The sequence below is a fragment of the Electrona antarctica genome (assembly GCF_951216825.1).
Source record: "Electrona antarctica genome assembly, chromosome: 20".
NCBI lineage: Eukaryota > Metazoa > Chordata > Actinopteri > Myctophiformes > Myctophidae > Electrona > Electrona antarctica.
The window spans coordinates 23,216,206-23,235,778 of NC_136801.1; the positions used below are offsets into that span (position 1 = coordinate 23,216,206).

Here is a 19,573-nt window from a genome sequence, read left to right on the forward strand (position 1 = left end):
TGACAGGAGTGTAGGAGACAATGTGCTTCATCTTGTCCCAGACTCTGAAGGTCGGGTTCATCAGGTGTTTGGCCTCGTCTATCAGTGCTCTTGAGACCAGCGGTGGGTCCTGCAGGGTGAGCTGGACTCTCTTCATCGTGGTCTTGTAGTTCTGCAGGAATGAGACGTGGTCGTCGGATCTCAGCTGGTCCTCGGCAGCTTGGATTGCATTGGAGAGAGTTTCAATTTCTCTGGTCAGACCCTCAATCCTCTCCTTCATCTCCTGACTCTTCTGATCTATACCTCCTCCCGCAGAGTAGCGATCCTGGTCTCCTCTTCCTCCTGTAGGACCCGACGCAGATTCTCAAACTGTTCCTTAATCTGCGTCTCTGTGTTCCTGGCCTGAACCTTGATGTGATTTTCAGTTTTGTCATAATCTGTTTTAACTTTGTCAAAGACCTTTAGTTTCTCCTTTAAAGGCTTCAGTGATTCCCAGACCTTCTGTTTGTAAAGTCCCAACGCTTCGTCCACGGGGAGGAACTCCACGACACACACCGGCTGTTCTTCGTCCAGATAGAAGAGCTTGAGCTTCTCACCGTGTGCGGTGCAGAGGACCTCAGAGCTCACCGACGAGGAGCTCCGGACATTCTCCTCCAAGAGGTTCTCTCACAGGTTCTTCAGCACAACGTTAACAAGAGGATTTTCCTTGGAGGTTGTTCTCTGACAAACAGGACATGCTTTTGTTGGTCTCTCCATCCACCATTCCTGCAGACAGTTTTTGCAGAAGCTGTGGCCACATGACAGCACAACGGGGTGTTTAAAGATGTCATGACACACAGGACAGGTCACCTCCTCTTCCTGAACAGTCAAACGGGAAGCCATTTTGTCTGCCGGTCACACATCAGATCTGGAATGTTCCCTGAGGCTGTTACACCAGGAAAACTATAGAAGACAAAACAACAACAATAACATTATGAGCATCATGAGTATTAAATTAAATGAATTAAAAGTTATAGTAGTAGCAGTAGTAGCAATAGTAGTGGTTGTAGTAATCGTAATAGTTTTAGCACATTTTTATCTGCCTGTTCTTACCTCAGTGGAGATTGTAGCAGATAACAGTCAGGTTGTTCAAATGATCCATCCGTCTATTAATTGATCTACAGTATTTATTGAGTCTTGTTTATATATATTTTTCCCTATTTTCCAGGATACCAGGAATGTATCTCTCGCACACACACACACACACACACACACACACACACACACACACACACACACACACACACACACACACACACACACACACACACACACACACACACACACACACACACACACACACACACACACACACACACACACACACACACACACACACACACACACACACACACACACACTACAACCAGTCATGTCTACAAGAAAATGAATCAAAGTTCATTTTCTTGTAGACATGACTGGTTGTAGTTGTAATGTGGCTCCCAGGCAGAAATAAATGTTGTTTTGTTATCATTCATGGAGCATTAGTTCTCAATGGAATAATAACCGTTTCTAAATTCTAATGCACCAATAGATGTAGTTTGTTCGAAAAGCCACACAGTGACGCACACAAACACAAACAGCACCCCGTCCTAATGTCTAGCAGCATCATTAATGTATGTGATAAGTCACTGCATATGACATTGTGTTTAATTAATAAATGCATTCATGAATTAATGCACTCACGCCATAGAATTCTTTCACTAAAAAAAAGCATCTTGGCAACACGTTTTTGTTTTCCCCTGCTCTGTTCCCCCTCATGATTGATCATTGCAATCAATGCATTGCTGGATATTAAACTGGTATCAACAGTGTTATTAGATGCTCTGTTGTTATCTGGTTGGAGCTGATTGAAGAGGAATTGTACATAAATCACATGGATGATGATGATGATGAAGGATAATGGTATTGCGCGCACGCACACACACGCACACACACGCACGCACACACACGCACACGCACACACACACACACACACACACACACACACACACACACACACACACACACACACACACACACACACACACACACACACACACACACCTAAACTGCAGGTCGGTCGGTCTGTCTGTCAGTCAGTCAAAATATGCAGTAAATAAATATTAGTAAACTATATAATCTAGTATTCAATCAATCAATCAATCAATCAATCAATCAATCCAAGCTGGCTGCTACAAGGACATGCTATAAGACAGGCTGTATACTAAAACAATAGCTGCAGGCCTCCCTGCCTTTATATTAAATCCCTTATGAAGGTAGCGACCTACTTAACTAAAATTAGAAGCTCACAAAGAAAAATCTGAAATTCATAGGACAATTTAGGGCTTGTGCATGTTGTGCGTGCGTGCGTTAGTTAGATTTAGTAAAACAAAGTCATCAGGTTCTCTGTACAGGAACCAGGGGCACTCGAACAAAACTGAGTTTATATGACATGATTTAATAATAATGCTAGAAACTGCTTGTGGATTCAGAATGGTGTTCACATGTACGTATATGGCAGTGGTTCTCAAGGTGATGTACGGGGACCCCCACGGGTCCCCAGCAAAAGTAGTTAGTACACCAGCATCACAATCATTTTAACCACTTTATCCATTTACACACCTTTTCTGATGGGGGTCCGCAGCCAAATACATACCGTATCTATTTGGGGGTTCTTGCATGAAAAGGTTTGCGTACCATTGGTATATGTTCTCCTACAATAGCTAAAGTATAACATAATGCTTAGTTAAAACACCAAAAGGGGTTCCCACGCACGCGCGCACACACGCGCGCACACGCACACGCACACGCACACACACACACATTGTGGTGGCAGTAATCATATGACATTTGACACTTTTTGTGTGTGACTGAGTGCACAGATTACTCACACGCTCCTCTCAGCAGCTGATTATTCCAACGCTCAAACACTGCTAAAAAGCTCCTTTCTACTCCCCTGTCATTATGAACAAACAAAAAATAAACCAGAACAAAATGTAATGTTCACCCCAACAGTGATCTGGGGTCCTTGAAGGGATTCCAGGTGGTCCCCAGCTAAATGATGGAGGGTTGGTAACCAAATGGACCCTTATAGATCTGTAACTCTTGAGACGGTGACATGAATTTTCATGTTAACGCTCTCAAGAGTTAAATTAAGCAATATTACACGAGAGGCTGTCCTTCACCGTGATTATATTGGCATGACAGTGATGCGGTTAGGAACAAGGCGAAGTTCCGCAAGCATCACTAAGTGTTTCCACCCAACAGAGACGATTGCATGGTCACGATAGGCAACAAAACGTATGTGCTTGCATGCAACTCATCAGTGACACATAAACCTACGTGTGTGTCATATTCATCTATTGGCTCCAGGCATAAACAACAACAACTCGCGGATAATGACGGTTTAACGATTGTTTACAAAAGGTGGGCAGTTATTTTGTTAAAGGGCCATTACTCCGACGCAAACTATTGCACGCATCACGTAACATTCCTGATCAAAATCATGTTCCCCACCAATACAGAGATTGTTGCCTCTTGGCAAAAGGCTGGTTCAAAATGAACTCCAATGTACTCCATGGTGATGATGATACTGTTCTGTTTCCCAGTCTCGCACGCACGCACGCACGCACGCACGCACGCACGCACGCACGCACGCACGCACGCACGCACACACACATGCGCAATTACACAACAGAGTGGGCTAGATAAATCAGTGTTTTTTGGATGGTAGAAGCGCTGGTGCTGATGATAGTGTTGCTGGTTTGTTTGTTTTATCAGAAAGTGGCAATTTTGGATAATGTCTAATGTGTGAAATGCATGGCAGAAGGCTGTCGTGTGGAACTGGGCCTAAATGTGTGCTAACACGCATTAGCTGTTGTTTGTGGAGCAGAGAGTGGGTGCTCATGGATACTGCTACTGCACTTCAGATCAAAAGGGCCCGCTGTGCATATGTGTGCAACATTTTATTTTTATAAGGAACAAATTTTAGTGATGCGCGGGCTGACCTGTAACAGCGCGCTTTCAAGTAACAGAGCAAATAGGACGTTGTGGTGGATAGGAACACACAGGACAGTTGTTATGACATTTATAATTCACTGCGTTCTTGCCTTTGTTTAATATGGTTGTTCCTCTCACCATAATGCAATTCATAGTGCGTTACCTTTAAGAGTGTAGAAACACACCTCCGAGGTGTTGACGTATTTCCCGGTTGACGTATATTTACCTCGGCGACAAGTTTGTTGTCAGGGGCAGCGGTGGCCGAACGGTTTTTCGGAGCGGTCTTGTTATCGGAAGGTCGCCAGTTCGAATCCCCGGACCGGCACGTTAAAATTACCACCGCTGAAGTGCCCTTGAGCAAGGCATTGAACCCCTACCATGAAATGTTCTATGAGCAGGGTCTGGCTGTAAACAAGCATCTCGAGCTTATAGTCCATTCTCCCTGGGTAAACAAAGAACTTTGCTTTGCTCTCTCTTGTTTTCTGAATAAACGGAGTGCCACCATTGTTGGCTTTTCCAATCTGAGAATACATCTCCTTTTCTCTGCCTACACCGGCACTCCTACAACGTATTTGTTTGTGAGTATAATATCCCCTTTTTTGCAGTTACAAGGCAGAGCATGAACTCATTCTCTCAAGGTCTCTGCCTATAATAACTTGGTAGTTATATATCTAACCCAATGATACTCACGTCTTCTGCAGCCAGGTTCATTTTTAAAGGTATTTGTTTTGCAAATTTGTGAAGCAACAGGCAACAGCATGTATGCATAATACAGAGTCAGGATACATTGATTAAAATCAGCCTTCCGAGTTCCGTTTGGTCCGACCTTCAGGGCTTATGAATAGGGAAGTGAGTGAAAGGGCTGAATTGAGTAGCGATCTCTGTGTCTCGGAAGTTGATATATACGGATATAAAATATTGGGATGCAGGTTATTCCAAAGGGATACTTTAAGACGGAATTACATAATCTTCTGTGCAGATGAGCTTGGTGGTGCTTAAGTATCTATAAAATAATATAGGCCTACATGAAAACTAATAACTGAAACCAACGCAATTTAAAAAGGATGATGTATTTTCTTTATTCCAAAAAACTATGGCGCAACAAATGACAGCTTTTTGTGAATAGTGTTTCCCACGATGTTAAAGGGACACTTCACCTTTTGCATCCAGATCTTATTTCAATTTTGTTTGGGAGACAAGAAGAAACACTATCCTGGGTTTTTTATGTGGGTAATATGTGTTTTTAGATATTTTAGTATTTCAAAGTGTCACTGTGCACTGCTCCTCCTTGTGGATTGGGAGAGGGCTGTCTTACTGAGACAACATGTAGTCCAGGAAGTAAGTGAGCCCAGTGTCCATGATCATAGATATTAAAACAAATAGATGCCTCACTTGCCGCTGGAGTTCATTGGAGCGACGTGTCTCCCAACGAAGGCAGGAAGTCAAGCGGAAGTGCAGTGCTGGAGGCTTTTGTTTTTTTAAACAAATTTGTATAACAGTCATGACAATACATTACAATACGAAACAAGACAAACAAACAAACACAAACAAACAACAAAGTTATTAATACAACAATACAATCAGAGCCAGGGGGGATTACTAACAGAAAACATTAAATAATGAACACAAGCTTTCTTATTTAGAAGTGCTGAAGGCGTTTGCTGAAGGCACGCTGCGTCGCTACCCAAGTGACGTCACTCATGCGACTCCATGTCTCTCGCTGTCACTCAAGTGACTACTGGTCCAATCACAGTGCGTCTTTTCCGGGACTTATGTTACGCACGCGGAAGTGCTCATTGAAGGCAAATGCTTTGCAAGGATTGTCGGGAAAATTGTGCCTTCAATTGTGACACGTCATGGTGGACACTTTGAAATACTAAAATATCTAAAAACACATATTACCCACATAAAAAACCCCAGGAAAGTGTTTGTCTCCCAAACATCATTAAAATAAGACATTGAAGTGGTGAAAATACTTTGCAAAAAAAATATTCGCACATCCATGCATATTCAGATGCAGGTGCGTGGGATAGTGACAAATGAAGCGATCATACAAATAACTAGAACAGTACTGTCGACCGCTACAAACTTTCAAATCTCAGCCTCTCTGTAAAACATTGAAATGAAATACTAAAGTATGTATGCATACATATGTTACCTGTTACCCAACCAATATTGAAACATATCGTAATTACGTCACCATTGACAGCCAGTTATAACCCGACATTGAAACATATCTTAATTATGTCACCATTAACATACCTCCGAGCAAACGCACAATACTTGCACGCTCTGCTTGCGTAAGTAAAAATATATATAGATTTACCGTTTTACCTGAACTAAAAGTCTAAAACTGCATTGCTACATTTTCAGTCGCAAATCAACATAAAAGAACACAAGATGAGTTTTGAGTGCAGTTCGTCCATTACATGCCCTTTAGTTTTGTAGCTATTTCTCTCTTTTACACGGTTGTGTGATTCATCCAATCACTCAATAGTGGTTCATGAAACACGTCATAAGAGCCTGTACCATAGAGTATAAAGAAGGATAGAGAGTCGAGACTGAACTGGCCCGAAGCTCCCCCCCCCCCACCCCCCCCACCCCCCCGCTATTAATGTCAGTGAAAGTTGCCCAAAATGCTGAAGTGCAAACGCGCTCAACGTGCAGCCCAGCTGCACGGGGTTTCCCAATCATACTTCCACTGGTCCGCCTGCAGTCCCTCCTCTTACCACTAGGGCCCAGTGCTTCAATGTTGGAGAGCCTCAATGGCCCCTTGGCCTGTACCCTTTATCAGCCAGGAACACAAAAACCTTTCATTCATACAAACATGGAAACACGCATGTCAGCCTGCCTCAACTACTCACAAAGACGCTTTCATGCCAGGGACCCGTACACATTGAAATGCATACTTATATACCGATTTTCTCACAATCAAAGCCTGTGCACTATAAAGGCTTGGCACAGAGATTGATCCATTGATTGAAAACGTTATTAAAGGGACACTTCACCCCCTTTGCAACCAGATCTTATTTTAATGACTACAATTACCATAATGCTTGTTGCACTCTCTTGTGCAGAGGGAGAGGGCTGTCTTACTGAGACACCTTGTAGTCCAGGAAGGAAGACCAGAGACCAGTGTCCATGACATCATACTAAAATATCTAAAAACACATATTACCCACATAAAACCCCCAGGAAAGTGTTTCTTGTCTCCCAAACATAATTAAAAATAATCGACAATCACCAGTATATACTTGTGATGAAGATATATATGTACCAATGCCAGGGTATAACTGGCTCTCGATGGTGACGTAATAATAATATGTTTCAGTTTCGGGTGGATTAAAGTTAATGCCCCTATGTATACATGTATGTAATCTGAAACCAATGCCATATCAAGCACAAATTAATCATTACGTCATACGCAGCCACAAACACCATTACTTGTACGCTCTGCTTGCGCAAGTAATAAGTCATGAACAAAAATCTCTCACTCTGCTCTTGCTCAGCAGCATCCTGCATCTGTTTCATTCAAAGTGACAGATGTTTCAGTCCATCTGGACATTTAGTTTAGTTTTAGTTTAGTTTAGTTTATTTGATCATCCTTCAGTTTCAAATACAATATCTACTATATAATGTACCACGTCTCTGCGTATGTGCGTACGTGTGTGCGTACGTGTGTGTACAGTTGTAATGGACGTAACTCGTAGCCTGGCGCAGCCACACTTCCCCCGCCCCTATTGCATATGCATATGCCTGTAGCCCAGCGCATGCAGTGGTATATTAGTATCGCAACGCGAGGCTACGTAACTCGAGAACCGTTTGACCCACAGACTTCACATTCGACACATGCGTTCCACACCCCCACAGGGAGTACAGTGCCAGGTATTGAGTCGGTCGGACCCACGGTTCTCCAGAACCACCACAAAAGGCTCTTGTCAGGCTCTGCCAGTGGGCCTAATGAGGCCAACTCCTGCAGTCTTCACACACACAGGCACATACACAGATCTCCATGTGGGACACCGGCTGACAGTTAAAACGGGTGTTATGACAACGTATATCATTAGGTTGCATCGTTCCCAAGTAGGCCGGTGGCCGACTGCGACGGGCACGTACAGGTCTAGTCCTACTATAAATGTGCCACGTGTCTGCGTGCGTGCATGCGTTTGTGTATGGTTGTAATGCACGTAACTCGAGAATCGTTTGCCCCACCGACTTCAAAATCGGCACGCAGTGCCCGGTATCGAGTCAGTCGGACCCACAGTTCTCCAGAACCACCACAAAAGGCTCTGCTCAGGCCCTGCCAGAGGGCCTAATCAGACTAAGTCCCCTCACCTGTGCAATTCCCAGCCTCTGCCAATTGATTGCCATGGCAACCACACACCTGCAAATTGATTACTTAACCAGTATACACTTTTCACATTCAATCAGTTTGCCTTCTTCACACACAGGCAGACAGGCAGATACAGAGATCTCCATATACAGTATGGGCACAAAAGGGACACAGACAGATAGTTAAAACGGGTGCTATGACAACGGGTATTATTAGGTTCCCAAGTTGCATCGTTCTCAAGTAGGCCGGTGGCCGACGGGCACGTACAGGTCTAGTTAACAATGAATGGAAGCTTTTACAAAACATGAAGATGATCAAAAGGAATAGGCAGAAGCTGAAAGCTTATAAATGCCTATCCTACTTACAACAGAACATAATTCGTAGTACTCATAGTTAACAGATTCCCAAAACATATAAGTCAGATATGAGAATTCAATCCTACACCAAACCCACCCCCGTGTCACCGTAGAGATCCACCAGGATCCCTATGAGTTACATACAGTAGCACTACATAACCGTTAGATTACACATTATTATTGTTATTATTATCCTCATTGGCATCATTACCAATGATCATTATCATTATTGTTGTTACTGAGTAATGTCCTTTTTGTTCTCATTTTTAATATTAACATAATCAATTTGTATAACGTTTTGTTATTTATGCTACAGTATGTTGTGTGTATATATATATATATATATATATATATATATAATGACATCTATTTTTTTACCTTTCATTTTTATCTTGCACCAATACTGAAAAAATGATACCCGGGCCTAAAACAAAACAGAAGCCTATAGTTGCCATGGACTATCCGATAAAATGTGGCGCGGTGTGGACTTTGACGAGAGCTCCAGCACATCTGCAGCCTGCGGCAGTAAAGATTAGTCGGTCTCCCGTTCCCTCAGTGCTGCAGGTTATCTCCGCAACGTTCTGTACACTGGATGTATCATCATTAACATCAAACCAGTGTTTTTGGTGGCATGCTGAAGGCTCAGTCTCTCGTGTGTGTGGGTGCGTGCGTGCGTGCGTGCGTGCGTGCGTGCGTGCGTGCGTGCGTGCGTGCGTGCGTGCGTGCGTGCGTGCGTGCGTGCGTGCGCACGGAATACTATAGGTAGGTACAGCTACAGACAGACAATTTCCTGGGATCAGGGGTTTAGGAGTGCAGCTGATTTGATTTCTATCGCTTTTTTGTTTTCCTTTTTTCTTTAATCACCAATTTCCCATTTAACAATGTACAGTCCCTGCACTGCTAACAGGGGAGGGCGCATGCAGACAATTACGTGTCACATCCAAGTGATTGATTGAATAGGCTACTTTATTGTCAGACATTAAGGCTAAAAGGATAACGCAAGAAAGTCAATGCAGAATTGTTTCCATTGTGGTCCTGTGTATTCATCAACTATATATATATATATATATATATATATATATATAGTTGATGATATATATATAGTTGATATATATACATACATACATACATACATACATACATACATACATACATACATACATACATACATACATACATACATACATACATACATACATACATACATACATACATACATACATACATAGGGCCGCACACAGAAGCCTGTGAACATAGACATTCTGTGCTTAGATGTGCCACGCAATGGTAGGCCTCAGGCCTCAGGCCATCTATGCACGGAATGTCTATGTTCACAGGCTTCTGTGTGCGGCCTAGAGGGTGTCGTGAGCATGTGCGGCACTACAAGTCTTATACTAAATGTGTTTGGGAAACCCAGCCATTATCTGTTGCTCCTCATGCTATTATTGTACAAAATCATTATTCAACCTGTTCTGTTGTACTGTTCTACATGTTTCTACACCATATACTGTCCATGCCTAACAGGAACAAACTTTTCAGTATTAGTATTACCCGTATTGCTTCCAAGATCATCAGACTTCCTACACCCACACTTTCTGATATGAACAATAAGGCCATCACACGGCTAGCACTTTCAATATCAAATGACACTGATCATCCCCTTTATCGCTTCTTTAACCCCATGCCATCTGGACAAAGATACAGAACCTTGCTATGGAAAAAGGTCAGTTTAAGTAGGAGTTTTGTTCCCTCAGCCATTAGCAAACTGCCCCGCCGATAGGATGGTTCTGTATACTGTGAGGACCTCATGTTTCTGTATTGTCTTGGTGTTATGTGCTCTGTGTTGTTTTTGATGTGGGTGTTTGAACAGACTGTGAAGACGAATATCCTTTGGGACAATACAAATTATTATTATTGATTCGTTTTGTACTAGTAGTAGTAGGCTCCCATTGTTTTTGTTGTGAATAAGTTGCAAATTGCAGTGTTTTACTGTTTGGAGGAGGATTCATGTACTTATTTGCCAGTTTGTGGCATAATTCCAGATTTTTTTATTTTATGGACTATAAATGTGCCACGTCTTGTGTGTGTGTCTGAATATCGCAATCGGGATATTATCATTATCGTGAGGTACCCATATCGTCCCACCCCTAGAATTTACATTTACATCCCTGATACGTTTTTTCAGGCCAGTTTTGAAAGAAACCAGTGTTCAATGGATCCTTCAATGGATGCACGGTGTCAGGGCATTCCACACTTGCAGAGTAAGCATGCAAATTTGTATTGTTTGTTGCTTTGTTCTATATTTGGGTGGTACCAGATCATGGTCACTCCCTTTGGTGTTGTGGCTGTCACTCACTTTGGGGAAGTACGTTGACAGGAATGAAGCTCTTTGACCATCTTAAATACCGATCCCAGTGACGTTTTGCCCCGTCTTCTACACTGATCCATCCCAGTAGCAGTAGCCAAATTAAATTGCAGCAGCATCAGGGGACGGCAGCGCACACACACACACACACACACACACACACACACACACACACACACACACACACACACACACACACACACACACACACACACACACACACACACACACACACACACACACACACACACACACACACACAGGCTTCCCGCCCACAAACAATGGCAATTGTGTTGTGCCACTGCCCTGCCAGAGGCATCCAGAAGGAATGGTACCCCAGTCTCTCCTCAGTGGTGGGCGAGTAAGAGGTTTCTGTGCCTGACAGCGACGATATGCCCGTTTTCTTTCCTGACTGTGCTGTCCAGTGAAGCAGGGATGCCTTAAAAGTAGGGATGCACGCTTAATCGGTAGCATAATCGGAATCGGCCATAAAAATGCCATATCGGTATCGGATCAGTCTCAAAATAATACAGATTATTGAATCGGTTTTCACCAGCAAATTGTTTTTTAAATGAAAAATGTAAAAAATCAATGTATAAATCAAAAGTGTCTAGTACCTCTAGTCTAGAACAAAAGCCAAATCAAATGATGTAAAATTATGAGTAAAAATAAACTTTACATTTTTCTACATTTAATGTGTGTACTCATTCTCATTCAGTTGTGAAAACAGACACTTGGAAAAGAGTATATTTATTGATTGATTGAATGAATACTTTATTAACAGGCTTTTGGCCAAGCCCCTACGGCCTAGGGTTGTTTTCATTGTGGTCCTCTGTATAATATCGGAATCGGTCAGAATCGGTATCGGCAGATATGACCCTGCAAATAATCGGAGATCGGATATCGGTCATAATTTCATAATCGTGCACCCCTACTTAAAAGGAATCCTCTTAAATGTTGTTGTTGAAACCTTCTCCACATTCCCTCTGGCCACAGAGCACCAGATATGGCCTGTTCATTTACCATTGTGAGTGAAGACCAAGGGAGGCTTTTTGCTTTTTTGGTCCTTGAGCAAAAGGCCAACAATACACACATTGTGCAGTATGGTATTTCTTTGCCAAGCAACACCCTGAGATGAAACCACAATGTGTTTCCCGCTCGCGGAGCCAGTCTGTGTTGTAGAGATACGTACAGTACACACTGTACTAAAGATCAGACCTGTGTGTTGATCCCGCCAGGGAAATTCTGTCAGCAAAGGCAGCAGTAGATACAGAAGGGTAAAATATATCATCACACTCAAAAGAAACACCATCAATGATGAACAAAAATATACGACACTTTAGGGTTAGGCACTTCCATACAAAGGGGACCTTTGTATCATGACTTGAAGTTAACAGCATATTTATGGGGTTTACAGGGGAATAACACTCATTTCACAACATTGAACTATGCCATTAATATATACAGTTGTGTGGAAATAATAAAAACTCTCCCCGTTCTGTTTAGCCTATAGAACGGAAAGTCTAGAACTTGGGGAACAGTGACATCATGAAGGTGTACTCTGACTGCAGGCCAAATAGTACACCTTTGTGATGTCACTGATCACATGACCCTAAGTTCTAGACCTCCAGTTCTAGGCTAGAGGGGGGGGGGAGGGGGGGGGGGGGTTATTATGCCTACACAAGAACTCTAAGGTATATTAAAGGTATATTCAGTGCACTTAATTCAAATATCACTTCTTTTTTGTTTTGTTGTGATAATCCTCCTTACTATATGTGCTGACCATATAAGGAGTTCCTCCCTGACCCCAGTTATAACCCCTGAGGTAAAAACACCTTAGGTTTCGTTTTTGGCTAGGTGGCCCAGCCTTCATCCAATCAGGATAGAGAGGGGCCTTCCGCCAATCATGATCGAGTGGTGTGCGTGCTGTTGGCCTGTTGCGTGTCCCCCCCACTGTATTGCGTGCATGTGCATTGTGCACATCTTGTTACCGGGGCAGACCGAGGGGTTTTCCAAATCACCCAAATCACTGAATGCTCCTTTGATGTTTAACCATTCTACTATGTAGTAAGGAGTTTCACTGGGACGGCATGTAGAGAAGCTTCATGTTTTCTCTCCCAGCGCTGCTCCAACAGCCCCAACCAACATGGCATCGGGGACACACCGGCTTCCCCCACAAACAATGGCAATTGTGTTGGAGTGCCACATCCCTGCCATGGAGAGGCCAGAGGCGCCAAGAAAGGAATGGAAGCCCAGTCTCTCCCGCAAGGTTATAATAGTCTGGGATTTTTCATTTTAGTTTAGTTTTAGTTCATATTGAATGTTTTTAGTTTTTAGCACAATTGCTAGTTTATTAGTTTTTATTTTATTGTATTAATTCTTTAGCGGCTCTAGCCGCTCCTATGCCCAGCTTTGTGTGTTTGTGTGTACCCCATAGCGATGATTTGATTGGCTGAGCACCCCATAGCGATGATTTGATTGGCTGAGCACCCCATAGCGATGATTTGATTGGCTGAGCACCCCATAGCGATGATTTGTTTGGCTGAGCACCCCATAGATTTGATTGGCTGAGCAAAGTACGTACGTATAGAGGACAGAAAAGTGAAGATGCAAAAGTAATGCTATTTTGTTTTAGTTAGATAAATTAGTTTTAGTATTAGTTTTAGTTTTTTTATACTTTGGGTTATTTGTCAGGTGCAGGATTGAAGTAAGTATTATGTAATAAAAACATAACTAAAGATGCCAATTAAAAATGTATTCCGTTACAGATGAACCAACAACAACCATCCACAAACGAAAACTAAAGGGCTTTTTGTTAGTTTTATAAACACACCATACAGTTTCAGTAAGTTATTGTTTATTTTTTGTTGTAGTTTTTATTAAGTTCAGTTAACGAAAATGTTTCGTTATTTTGTTAGTTTTAGTTCATTATAATAACCTTGGTCACTCCACAGTGGTGGTCGAGTGCTTTACTGCTGCAGAGGTCATATTTGATATGCCCCTTCTTTCCTGACTGCTGTCCAGTGAAGCAGAGATGCCATCTCTCTATTATAGGTCCATAATTTATTTATTTGGCATTTGAGCCACGGACCACCATGAGATTTAGCCTCTCCCAAGACTTAGAATATTTTGTTGTTGTTGGATAGTAGGAATAAACACAGAAGCACCCGTGACGAAGTGTACTAAGAAAGAGAGGAGATATCGAGACAACAGTTCCTGTTTCTAAACAAAGAAGGAGGTAGTGCCCCCAGAAGCAAGAGTAAAACTATTTTTTTTTTCTTTTTTTTTTACCTAATGGGCTCCCGAATTGCACCAACTTTGACATACTTTAGCAAGTTATAGTCTGGTTTAAAAATAAATAAAAAGTGTTAAATGTAATGGATTCAGCAGGGGATTCCCCCTATCCCCAAACTGCATGCCAACAAGCATACAATTTAGCACCTTAACATCCATAGGAAGCAGCAAACTAAAAAGCCTAAAAGATGCCTGAGGCATTTATTTATCCCTGTGAGAATGCATGGGATGACTGGTCTCTCTAGAGAAGAGTCTGACAACATCACATGTTTCCGGTATTAATGTGTGAAATGTACAAATGTCTTGATGCCCAGTGGTGGAAAAAGTACTCATTTTTTACACTACACTGCAATGCAGATATACATTTTGATATAAAAGTACAAATGTATTAGCATAAAAATGTACTTAAATGTACCAAAAGTAGAAAGTACTCATTGTGCAGATTATATGTGACTGTCCCATTTTACAAATCATTTGAAAGTAGCTGATCTACAAGCTCACAATGTGTCACATATCGCATCTACAGCTTGTAGATCGGCTATTTTTAAATGGCCAAAATGTATATAGGGTTTCAAAAAAATGTCAGGGCAAGGACCCCATAGCTGAGAGAGAGATGAAGCAGGGACCCCATAGCTGAGAGAGAGATGAAGCAGGGACCCCATAGCTGAGAGAGAGATGAAGGAGGGACCCACTACATATTATACTTTCTTTTAATATTCAGATCTGACTATCTTCAATGTGTAAATTATTGTCATTCATGGTTTTGTTTGTTTCAGCCATTTAACCCCTCAATATTTTTGCAGAAAATTGCAGATCTCACATTTTTTGTGTCTATCATATAGGCCTATTATTTGACCATTTGGCCAATGTTTGACCAGTTTTTATAGTTAGATTTATTTTTGACACAGGTCTTATTTGTAGTCATTTATTTTATTCTAGAGGTATTTAAAAGATCTTAAAAGGTTGAGACCCACAGGTTGAGAACCACTGCTCAATGCTCACAAAGCATTGCAACGGCTATTTTTGGTACAGAGATAGTATAGAGCCCTCAGGAATAATGGTCAACTAGTAGTAGTAGTGCTTATGTGAGTAATTAATTTGAGGTTTGCAGTACTATTTCTGCCTCGCACAATACAGCTGGTAGCAAGTAGGCAATCTTCTTGTACTTTTAAGCTTTTCTCAAGAGATGTGTTGTATGCCGTATAATTATCCCCTGTAGAGCTCGCCGGTCATGGATGGAGCATCCTGCAGGCAGCACACATGCAGCTAGGATATCATCTTGATCGTTTACTGTATATGGAGTATACTGGATCCAGGCCAAAATGGTCCGCCGGGCTAAGTGCAATATTGTTATGGAATTGTGGACTTTACGATACAAGCATGGAATTTGGCACGCTGTTGGAGCATAAGAGATTTTTTTTGGCTATTGCCTATAACTATATATTATATCAGGCATCCATAAACATAAAACATGTCTCCTATATAACGCTGCTGCCGGGTGTAAACCTCATAGGATATGTCCAAAACTGTCCATTTTCAGGATTCAAAAGTAGCAGATTGACAAGCTCGAGTTAAACTCGAGATAATATCTCGACCGGGTGTTAATCCGGCAGAATACCAATTTTCACCCCAGTATTCAGTGGTGAAAATAGGCTTCATCAGCCATGGGTTTTCTGATGAAAGGGGCCCCTCACATGCACGCATGCTCATACACGCACGCGAGCGAAGCGAGACTCAAGAGCGAAACTCGGTTATTTGTCGGGACCATTTGGCACGGTTCTGGCACGGTTCTACACGTTACTTTGGCCAAATATTAATCTACAAACTCATTCATTAGCAGCATCACGTGTGCTGCAGTGCAGAATGTAGAATGAAAACTTCAATATCAGCAATTACTCACGAGTGCTGAAATGGAGGAAGAACACACTTTTGTTGGTTACAGAGCAGGGTGAAGTTTTGCCCCAACGTGTATATTCCTTATATCCAGGCTGGTGGCATTTTGTTGTTATGTTTTACGCACGTTGACAGGTGCTTGTCAGTCCTCCAGTCACTGACGAGAGGGACCCCCTAGTGGGGGGCCTGTGGGTTGACATTACTCACCAACCCTATGCAAATTAAGCATGTGCTGGTATTCCTAAACCTAACCTCAGTAAACTATGTCTAAATGGTTAAACATAGCATTATTCCTAACCTTGGCCTGTTCCTAAACTTAACCTAAGTAAAACTATGCCTAACGCTAAACTTATTAATAACATTATCCTCAGTAAAACAAATACAAGAACACAAGAAACACCCCACCGAGCAGTCGGCACGCAGTCGGCGATATACCTCAACCAATGAAAGTGTTTGACCGCGAAACCTCACTAAAATGTCGCTCGTGGTAGGTCAGGACAGTCTCATTGAAAAACATGTATTCTAATGAGATTTCAACGTTCGCTTGCTCACATCGCTGCCAGAGCGGATGCGGTGTTACGGTTACACTCTCACACCTGACATCTCGTGGCTTTATTACCAGCTTGTCAACACCAGTGTCTGATACTGTACACTGTGTACAGTATTTGTGTCACCTGTTGAGCGCTGTTGAGATTTATTAATGTTCATTGCTGAGAAAACCAGCACAGAGATATGCTGATGCCTCATGTACCAAACAACAAGGAACAGTGGTTATCCAGTGCTGCTTCAAGTTCATTTAACTGTTGCCTTCTGCGTCCTCCTGCATAGTTGTCATATTTTGTCTCTTTGTCTCATAGTGTTGCTTTGAGCATAGACACAGTCTTGCAGTTGAACCCACCGATTCTTCCAATTATAGTTGAATGTCAGCGTCTTTTTTTATTTTCTTGGACTACATGGTGATACTGACAGCGTAGTTTATGCAAAGTGAGAGCTTTAACTGCCTTCTTGTTATATTGTGTTCACATGCATCATCTACCCCCCACCGCCTCCCTCGGCTCCCAGTGCGTACAAAATACAGATGTTGGCCTACAAAGCAACCAAAGGCATTGATTGAACAATGCATGCATGCACGCCCATATCTTCAAAGCCCTCCCGCTCTCTCAGATCAGCTAACACACGGAAGCTGTCAGAACCTTCCCTAAAACATCCAGGACAGCGCTCCACGCGTCCCAGACTAAGAAAGAAAGAAAAAGAAAGAACGAAAGAGCGAATGAAAGTACGAAGCAAAGAAAGAACTCTCCAACATACAAACAAACAAAACAATCAACAACTCACCAAGAGGCTGCCCCGCGATGACACGCGTGTTCTCTCCCGCCACGGCCGCCCGCGCGTTCCTCTCGCTCATGTACTGCACGAAGGCGAAGCCCTTGTGCACGGAGCAGCCCACGATCTTGCCGTACTTGGCAAAGATCACCTCGATGTCGCTCTTCTTGACGAGGCCCGTGTTGAGGTTGCCGATGAAGACTCTGGCGTTGAGGGAGCGCGGGTCATTCTTATTGGTCACGTTGCTGGTGAGCTTACCGGTCATTCTTCAGTCGCCAGTCAACCCTCCTGGGATATGAACAGAAAAGGGGGAGGGGGGAGTAAATGGGGGTTGGGAGGCTTTTTAGTGTTGGCTAATTTACATCGGCTAAGCACTGGTCCTTTTTGGTTTGACCCAGGGGTTCTCAACCAATGGTACACGCGTACACGCACAAGTGTATTTGTTGCAGAGATGGGAAAAGTACTCACATTCTGTACTTAAGTAGAAGTACAGTTACTTGTACAAAAGTACAGGCTCTGAAAAGTACTTTTAGAGTAAAAGTAAAAAGTATTTTTACCGGATGTTTCTATACAAAGCAACTGTAACCTCACCTCAACATTTTTTAAGGCTATTCAATTTAAAAGATGCAGAGGCTGACAAAATGTCACTCACATTATGCTTTGATTGGCTACAGGTGTAACAGAGTTTTTAATCAGACTAGTGTAGTGTGTAAACATTGATTCCACAGAATCCACACACAATGGCGAGCGAAGTTGTTACACATTCATTAGCTAAATTACAATTTGTGATTTATTTCACCTGGGTATGTGACATGTTGCCTCATCTTCAAGTAACTGGCGTGTCTATTGTTGTTAATTGGTGATATGACAACTTGGCAGCTTTATTCCATCTTGCTTGCTTGTGTATCGCCCTCTCATTTGAGTCTGTGGCGTATTTTAGCTCGTAATGATACGACTTGTTTGAGTTGCTGCCATTCCTACTGCAGTGCGATGCCTGTAGCGCATTAGCCCTGAAACATGACTGTCATAAGATTGTTGTTTGTCATGCCTTATGTTTGATTACTATGTTTAACTTCTACGCGTTAGGTGATAACTTTGATTTTCTTTTATAATAATACAACAAAAGAATACAAAATAAACTTGAAATTATTATATACCTTTCGTTGTTTTTCAGAATCTTTCAACTGAATACAAGGTAAAAAATAAATAAACAAGAAAAACAAACAAATTAGCTACGCTTTGTGTCTTGACACAATAAAATAAAATACCATTGGTCTGGCCTGCTTGCCCAGGGGATAAATTGAATATTAACCTTCAGGTCAAAATTTGTATCAGATCCTCTTACAAATCTTGTGACAAAGACATGACCTTTGACACCATCTAAACGTCTAGAAGAGATGGGAGACACAATACAACCACCCCAATTGTATAAGTTATATTGAATTAACATACTCGACCATACAGATCGTATAAGTTATATTGTATTAGCACAATGACAATACCATACAGATTGGACAAAAAGGTATAGTGAGGCTTTAATGACATTTCAAATTGACCATGGTTCTTTAGTGACACAGCACATTCAAGTCTGGCCACAACTGAATCCACCATGATGGCTGAATGCCATTAATATTCTTTATGCTCGTTCCAGACACAATCTGGCACAGGTGAAATGCTCCTACAACTGCTCAGAGAATGGAACAGTAAAGAGGTAATTGCTGGAGCATTCTGTGAGCTCCACGATACCAGACACCGTGACTGCCATTGTAACACACTGCATGAGAGGAGAATTTAGACTGCTTACAGAAAATGATGCAAATCTTGTTCGAGTTTACTCTGCCTGTATATAGCTATTATACCCTCATAACAACAACAAACCCAACAACAAACCATGTAAATGTGACCTTTCCATTGAATTGAATCTTATCGGTTGTCTCCATCCTGCAAAAATTCATTACAGGACCCAGCGATTGATCTTGTGGCTACACAGATACCAAGTTATAGATCATA

General features: G+C 42.1%; 1 protein-coding gene across 1 annotated transcript in view; it reads right to left on the reverse strand.

Annotated features, from left to right (window-relative positions):
- Nucleotides 1-794: 794 nt before the first annotated feature.
- Nucleotides 795-19,573, reverse strand: part of LOC306913022 (RNA-binding Raly-like protein) — an 83,248-nt gene continuing 64,469 nt past the window's right edge. Inside the window, exons 2-3 of the mRNA XM_079489519.1 lie at nt 17,576-17,851; nt 795-921 (exon numbers count right to left, since the gene is read on the reverse strand). Coding sequence (XP_079345645.1) covers nt 908-921; nt 17,576-17,828 — 267 coding nt within the window. The 5' untranslated portion in view covers nt 17,829-17,851 and the 3' untranslated portion in view covers nt 795-907. The remainder of the gene's footprint in view (nt 922-17,575; nt 17,852-19,573) is intronic.